We start from the raw sequence: 8,377 nt of genomic DNA on the forward strand, positions 1-8,377 counted from the left end.
TAAAACTGGACACGTTTAGGTTTGGTCATTTACAGCCTTCAGCTTTGTTGAAGGTATGCAGCGCTGAAAAGCTTTCAAATCTCACAGGCAACATAAATGCATAAATATTTCAAGGCTGTGCACCAAAAAAATCCTGCTGTATTTGTTGCAGTACTTAAAAATCTACAATTACTTTTCCTGCTGAGTCTAAATGACTGTTTTAAGACACTGTGCACTCTGATGACTCGTGTTTCTGGCGTGAACCTGTTGATTTTCAAGTGTGCATCAAACCACGGAGTCTATTCCTCGCTCTCATCCTCTCTGATCTTCACCTTCACTCGGTGCCAGGCGTTACTCAGCACGCCCCTCAGGTTCCAGATGGGAGCAACCGTGTCCGGCTGCATGTTGTAACTGTTGTCGACTGCCTTGCAGACTATCTCCAGCTCCTGGGCCTCAGGGGGAAGAGGAGCCGTCACCTCCCACAGCTTCCAAGCCCAGGCTCGTCCTGGTAGGGGTGAGGGTCTGGGCTCTTGTTCCTTGTCGCTGGTCTTTAGCTGGGCCACCTGCCACGTCTTTCCGCCATCCAGAGAAACATCTACACGTACCACCTCTCTGCCCCCGCCACTCCAGGCATAACCCTTCACCATCACCTCTTCAGCACTGCGATCGACCACGGCGCCATCCGCCGGCGTGGTGATCGCTGACTGAATGGGCAGCTCCTGGATGGCCGGAGCGGACTTGAAGTCCACTGTGTCCCAGTCCGTCCCAGGGGAGAAGCCCTTGTAGTCGTTCTGCTGCCAGTGACTGCTGCTCTCTTCTGCGCTCACTATGATCTTCCCCAACCATTTAACATTGCGTGCACCCACTATTCCTGGTACCACCACCCGCACAGGGAAACCGTGGTCGGCAGGGAGATTCTCGCCGTTCATTTCGTAAGCCAGCAGCACATCACCTTCCTCGCTAACTGCCTTGTTCAGAGGAATAGAGGCACCGTAGGTAGTCCCAGTCACGTCTTTGTCCAGTCCTTCAAACTGAACATGGCAAGCCCACTGAGCCACATCCGGCCCGTAACCAGCTGCCAGCAGCACATCCCTGAGCCTCGCGCCACTCCATGTGGCGTTACTGATCGCAGCGATGCCCCAGTTTAGTCCTTTCACCTGCTTGACCTTATTCATCTCAGAGCGGCGGTTCCCGGCACATTGCAGTGTGGCAGTGATGGTGTGTTTGGGGAATCGAGTCTTCAGCTCTTCTAAAGACAGCGTCAGCTCTCCTCCAGGAAGTCCCTCCACATGCAGCTGATATGACGCCGGGTCCACCTGAGGAACAGGCAGGTGGTTTCTCTTGAAGAAGATAGCAGAGGGAGTGATGTAGGTGTCAGAGAGGAGCTCAGGAGGTGGTTCAGCATTGAAGGGCTTGAGGCTGTTGACGCGCAGGCCGGGGTGACGTTCAGGGTCAGAAGAGTAGGGGTCAGATGACACGACAGACTGCTGCTTCTTCACATCTTCAGAGCTCAGCTCACCAACCTTGTGTTAACCACGAACACAAACGGTTTTTAGACCACATGACACAGACTCAGTGCCATACCTATCACATATTCTCTGAATATTTTCCTAATATATGAATATAAGGCAAAGACAGACAAAGAAGTGTGATTGTTCACAACTCCAGAGATAAAGCATTTTTCCCGCTGACCACTTGAGGGAGTGCCAACATTTAGCCTCCAGCTGTTTTTCTGTATATTCAGTGCTCAGTAGAGCTTTCTATATCTGTCTTCAGTGATCAAGTTCAAGTTGAACTAAATAAATTACGTTTAAGGATACATTTGACTGATACCTCCTGCTTTACAGCTGTCATAGGTTCCCATTAATCTCCATTCATATTTCTCAAAGATAGAGCAAATATTTTTACTGGATTTGTGAACTAAATATATGCTTAAAGTGCTTTAACTTGCAATTCAGTCACAATACACCTTTCAATATGGTTTATTATAACCATGTATTGTACTAAAATAAAACCTGTAAAATTATTAGTATATAAATTGTACCAAAAATTGCAATAAGGATTGTAAACATTACTACTTAGAGATCCAATAAACCCATTCTTTGTCAAATTAAAAGCACGAAAATGTAAACATTTGGTTAAATTCAAATCATGTACAAAGCAAAAAAAGAAAATCAACAACTACTACTACTACTACTACTACTACTACTAGTATCCAAATGCTGGTTAAAATGAGAGAAAGTCAATGTGATCCAATAAACAATTAGTGATGACTGACGCAAAATATTGTATTTCAGTCAGAGTAATAACTTTATGGAACAGCTGTAATGAGGAAATGAAAACACATTTAAACGAATGTTTAACAGTAACACTGACCGGATATGGGATGAATGATCGCAGAGGGGACAAACTGAAGCTCACCCTACGAGTTGACCCACCTTATACTCTGAGAGGATTTCCAGCACATGTTCCTGGTTGTGTACAGCATACAGCGCCCAAAAGGGTTCAAGGGCTCCACCTGCCGCCAGCAAGATTTTATCCCCACCAGGGTGCATGGCCACAAACTCAGTGATGTCATAGACGCCGCCTTTGTACGTGACCCACACGCCATTTTCCAGAGAGCGGTGACTGGTGACCTCTTCCTGGGTGAAGATGGGAAGAGGCGAGGTCTTCTCTACGGTCTGAACGTTGTCTGCCTGCTCAGCCTGCACCGAGAGAAGAGAGAGAGCAGTCAGCTGTGCGATTGGTCTAAAAGGACATTTATAAAAGGGGTCCAGTCTGCAAGACAGTTATTTATAAAATAAATGCATTTTGCTTGGCACAACTATGACTGAAAGGTAATTTGGCTTCTTCTGTGATCACTTTGTGATTATTTGTCACGATGAAGCTTCTAGTTCAACAGCAGTAAACTGTTACAGCAGTGGCAGTGTGTGCAGTGTGAGTGGGTACTGCAAGTTTTAAATGTCATGCCTCTGCTCCCCACTGTTTTATTGGACAAGAGACATCATAGAGACTGGAAAGGGGAAAGAGAGAGAGAGAGGGGAGGACATGTAGCAAAGGGCCAAGTGAGCCACCGGGGCATCCTGCTCCCCATTGTCTGAGCGGCTTCTAGATCAGAGACACTCACACTGAAAGTCCTGTAACATTATAATCACACCATAAGAGAAAAGCATAAGCTCACTGTTCCGCAGCTGCAACACAGCTTAATATATGGTATGATAGTAAAACTAGGAAGAATGTGGGGTGAATCAAAGACCTAAATACGATGCTGATCAGATTATTATTATAGGAATATTTTAAAATATCATAGTGATGTTAGAGATGACATAAAAATGTAAAAACAAATTAAGTCTACTGCTCCAGATTTCATTTATTATTTTGCGTCAGCAGTCCTACTCGATGACGCACCTGCATACAGCTAAAGTTTCACATATTGCACTCTCAATGACCCCTTATTCCTAGTACTTATAGTCCACGTCTGTCCTGCCGACAAGAGTAAACTTTCTAATGACCGCAGCGATTCTCTTGTTTGTTTTTGTCTGTTTCTACGAGCCTCCGAGTTGTACGAGTTCCCCTCTCTATTCTCTCTCTCTCCTCTGTCTCTTCTCTCTCTTTGTGTAGTCTGTCTCTGAGGTGTTGTGGCCCTGGTCTGATCGGCGTCATTGAAGTTGCTCAGTGTCCTCGTGGATTCATATTTTCACATTTGTTTTTCTGCAGTTTTGTTATCTTAACTTGTATATACTCTGATTTTTAAATCGGTCTGTCCTGTACACATGGCATCTACTGCACATCTGTCCGTCCTGGGAGAGGAATCTTCCATTTTTTCCACTTTAAATGTTTTTCTAGGGGGAGTGTTTCCTTATCAGACAGTGGGTGTTGATTTGTGATTTTGGGCTGTAGAATTTGACTGGACTTGGTTTTTCATTCTGTCCTGTAATAACACATTCACAGCCGTCAGACAGGAAAATAAAGTCAAAAATAAAGTTTACATTAAAGCCAAAGGTTCCGACTTTTCTTCCAGCCCAGACTGACATATGAAACCGCTGTAAAGACCTCAATCTTTATCTACAAACAAAGAAAAATTCTTTGAATTTTTTCCATCATATGTGAAGGAACAAAAGTAGGAGCTTCTGCCTGGAGCATTACTACTATTACAGTACTGGTACACAGATGTTTGGGAGAGCTGCACTGCTGCTAGTAGTGGTTAATGTTTCCTTACGGTACATATGAGAGTTTGGTGGATCTCTAAACATCATCCATCTCTTTGAAGGTGCAACAAACTCATTCAAAGTTAAAGTTTGGTATCCGAGTTACACTTTTTAATACAAAACAAAAACTTAAAAAGAAACGACGAGCTATCTAGGATGTTCTTTAAACATTTCTCCATTTTAAACTTCCCTCTTTCTTCTCCCTGAAAAAATGAAGCACTCTGCTCGGCTCAAGATGTGTGTGCACACTGATTTGCGTAAAATGTGGGAGTGAAAAGTGACAAAAGCGCTGACATAGTGAACCAACAGAAGAGGCAGGTCACTGCCCTCACTGTAAATTGTGAAAGACCATAAAAGGGTGCAACTGAGAGGGAACACAGCAAAGTCTCTCTTCCTAAATGTAATGTTATTAAACTAAATATTTAGAAATACTTTTATGGTTAAGAGTGTAAATATACATGTACATCAATGCTCTGCTGCATTAGACCAATACTTTTGATCTGAGAAACAGCCTTTCAAATCTGAGTGAATGAATGAATCTATTAATTCTAGTTTTCTCTTTTTTCATCTTGAGTCTCTAAGATGTAAACAATCATGTCAAATGAGCATCACAACTTGTCACAATCAAAGCCATATCGTCATATTGTTGTTTTGTAGTTAAAATCGTAGTACACATTTAACTGCCATAATTTCGTGTTGGCACAACTAAAGACAATTAAACACCGACTGTCTTTTTATCTCCTGCTAACCTTGTGCTGGTGGAGGCCATAAGCCAGTACAGCCCCAGTACCGGCCAGCAGTCCTGCCAGGGCATGTCTCCAGCTGGGAGTGTGGGCGCGCTGGTACGACCCCTGGTCCTCGCCACCGCTACTGCTGCTGCTCCAGAGACGAACTGCCACGCCAGGTGACGTTTGATGCCTACATAAATGATGAGATGGTGAGCAGCACTAGTCAGGTTATGTTGTTCACAATACAGCAACACAAACATTTGAATTAAATCTAGTTAATTAGCTAAAACATTGCTCAAGCTGTCAGTTTTAGTATCCTTCATTAAACCGAGACCTTTGACCAAACAGAACTTAACTGCTCTTTTCATGACGAGCCAAGGAACATAAAACACCAGGTATAATACCCGCGACAAACAACCATTTTTTCTTACAGTGCCATACCTTAGAGCGCTGAGAGGGCCAAAACGAGTCAGGCAGTGGCAACGTCTGAGAAGCAGCATTTCACTAATGTTCTGGGAAGAAAAAAAACAGCACGGTTAGTCTGCCAGCCAGCCTGAATATAAGAATATAGACTCAGTTGTCTGTTTATTGGGTACACTGAGCTAAAACTACTACGGTCCAATACAACAACCCCGCTAGAAATCCTCCCTTCATGAAGGTTATGATGCTCAGTTTTTGTTTAAACCTTTTAAGAGAGGGGTAGATTCCACTGTGTGATCATTTCGATTGATGTAGTAATTCCTGTTTGCATTAGACAGAGAGGTTTTTGTTACTTACATTCACTCATTGGTGTAAACGGATTAGACAAAATATCAACAACAGCTGTCAGTTAAACACAACACAGTTCATCAGCATCACAAGCTACATCCACCAAAATGATTATACAGTTGTATTTTATTATGTTCTTTAACATTATGACCTTCATGAAGGGATTTATTGAACTGCATTAGTTTTTCGCAAAGTGAACCTCATAAACTTGCTGATCCTGTTTATCTAGAGCAGTGGATCCCAAAATGTTTGGCTGTGACGCCTTTAAATTAAATGACAGATACACAACATCTTAATCTTTGCTCCTCAGATTGTTTCATCAGAGTAATTTCTAGAGGAACAACTATACAGTCTTTCACAAAAGAAGAGCAAAGATTACAGAAGTCTTGAAAGGAAAATCATTTTGTGTTCCAGACACATTTTTTATTCTCTCTTTTTTTTTTTATCTCCCTTTATTCTCAACTCTTTCTTATCCAGTCAATCATCTTGAGGCTCCTCAGATTTATCGTTCAACCCCTTGGTTGGGGACCAGTGGTGAAGAGCAGACAAACCCAACATTCACAACAAAAACCATTTTCTGCTACTGCTAAAACCGTTAAAGCAGCTTCAAACGCTGCTCATGACAATAAGCTCCCACTAATCTGCACTTTTAAAACAGGTTTTAAAAGTGATAAAATAGGAAGATACAATGAAAAAGGTACATTAAAATGCACCAATATCAACGGAATATTTAGATAAATTATGAAAGAAAAGGACATTCAGCAGACGCTAAATGATATTACAAGGAATAGGGCTGCAATGAACGATAATTCTCATTGATGATTAATCTACTGATTATTTTCACAATTAATTGATTAGCTGTTTGCTCTATAAAATGGAGGAAATGTCAATAAGTGTTTCCCAAAGCGGAAGATGACGTTTTCAAGTCTTGTTTTGTTCACAACCCAAAGATACTCAGTTTACTGTCACAGAGGACTAAAGAAACCAGAAGATATTCACATTTAAGAATTAAAGAATTCTGACTTTGTTTTCTTAAAAAAAAAAAAGACTAGTTAATTGATTATCAAAATCATCTGCGATTGATTTAACAGTTGCCAATTAATCGATTAGTCATTGCAGGCCTCACTAATGTGTTTACAATGAGATTTTACAGTAAATTAGACTAGAGGAATATGCAAATGATACAAGTTAAGATTAGCCTGTACTTGTAACAGACCTACTGAATACAGTCTGTGTCAGTGAGGCCTTTTCTAGGCCCAGATCACCAAACCTGCTGTCTTTGTACAGCTCTCATGTCCCTGATAAAATGACCAACCGAACCTTTAAACTCTTCACCTCCTCCTGAACTGACCAACCAGGAATTACTTCAACCTTCACAAGGAGCCAACCAGCTCAGGGGGAGTGAACAGAGGAGAGGTGGAGGGCCGAGCTTCAGCTCACCACAGAAACGTTTTAGTTACAGTAAATACAGTCGGTGTTTACAGTGAAGAAACTGAATGAAAATTATTACCATTCAATAAGAAAATTTAACTTAACAGGATTTTGTCTAATTCTGGTGACAAAACCGTTTTATTTACGACCCAGTAAAGCCTTCATGAACACACCAAATGTCTCTAAGCTTTAGAAAGCGTCTCTGGGTTGGGCTGCTTCATGATGAAAGACCTGAGACCGACTACCTGGAAGGACGAGATATACAGATCTCAACGTTAACTGGAACGTCTGACAAAAATTAGAGGCACAAGCTTTCCTTGTGTTGTAAAAAAAACTGTAGTAGAAAAAAAAGCCTTACATACAGGTTACAGATAAAGTGAGTGATAAGAGCTCTGCTTTATCAATCACACCGGTCTAATTACCGTCAACAGCGGCCATAAAGATTACCCGAGGTTATCTTCAGCTTGCTTTCACTGCGGAAGCACGCCTGCCAGCGGCCTGGTGACTGCTACCTTAAGTCCAGGGGTTAGAGGATAAACGTGGTAATCTCCTACTGATTTTATGGAGTCTCACTGCATTTTAGTCAGAGTAACAACTGCTCTTTCTGAAAATAAATAGTAGAACTATGGAGCCACATGTCTTTGTTTAAAGCACAGCTGAATTAAAACAATATCCGTTTGCCTTTCTCAAAACTATGCAGGAATAATTCACCTGCTAACAAAAAAAGTCACAGTAAAACTTTTATGAGGGTCTACGTGGCTGTTGCTTGTGAGGCTTTTAAGAGTGAAATGAAACACCAATGTCACAGCCGAACACTGTGTAAGTCCTCATTTAGGACAAGATCCTACATTTTTATAAAGTTTATATTTTACTTGTATACAGGTGTTTACAAAGCAATTAAAATCACTTGTGAAATGCTTATTTATCTTAAGATATCTGATCCTTGTCCTGTTACATTTTATTTCAAACTGTGGGGTTAAACACTATGAGGTGTCCAACCTGTGGTCTGTGGTGCCCAACATGGCCTGAGGGTTTGCAGCTCTCCTCAGTGAAGAAGGCTTAAACGCTTCAAGTCATCTCTCTACACCATAATGTTCCCACTTCTTAACCTGAAAGCTTATTTCCCTCCTAACATGCATGATACATTTCTGACTCACTACTGTACAATGAGCATGTTCAGCTTTAGCACCATCTGCAACACATCTGGTGCACATAGTTTATACCCTGCAGTTAGCAGTGAGCTCTGGGTGTAACAGCTTTGTA

At 41.8% G+C, this 8,377-nt stretch overlaps 1 protein-coding gene across 1 annotated transcript; it reads right to left on the reverse strand.

Moving 5' to 3' along the window:
• Positions 1 to 245: 245 nt before the first annotated feature.
• Positions 246 to 5,415, reverse strand: suox (sulfite oxidase). Its single transcript, XM_070847573.1, has 4 exons — positions 5,357 to 5,415; positions 4,937 to 5,105; positions 2,418 to 2,684; positions 246 to 1,502 (listed from the first exon to the last, which is right to left on the reverse strand). The coding sequence occupies exons 1-4, from the start codon at positions 5,413 to 5,415 to the stop codon at positions 279 to 281; spliced, it is 1,719 nt and encodes a 572-aa protein (XP_070703674.1). The 3' UTR covers positions 246 to 278.
• Positions 5,416 to 8,377: the final 2,962 nt, after the last annotated feature.

This window comes from Pempheris klunzingeri, chromosome 2 (genome assembly GCF_042242105.1).
Source record: "Pempheris klunzingeri isolate RE-2024b chromosome 2, fPemKlu1.hap1, whole genome shotgun sequence".
NCBI classification, from domain to species: domain Eukaryota; kingdom Metazoa; phylum Chordata; class Actinopteri; order Acropomatiformes; family Pempheridae; genus Pempheris; species Pempheris klunzingeri.

What these genes read in the sequence shown, in the direction of transcription:
- suox (XM_070847573.1), bottom strand. Translation starts at nt 5,415, where the DNA reads ATGCTGCTTCTCAGACGTTGCCACTGCCTGACTCGTTTTGGCCCTCTC. An exon ending in GGCCCTCTCAGCGCTCTAAG is followed by an intron (nt 5,106 to 5,356) that starts GTATGGCACTGT and finishes TCATTTATGTAG; the next exon opens with GCATCAAACGTCACCTGGCG. An exon ending in AAATCCTCTCAGAGTATAAG is followed by an intron (nt 1,503 to 2,417) that starts GTGGGTCAACTC and finishes GGTTAACACAAG; the next exon opens with GTTGGTGAGCTGAGCTCTGA.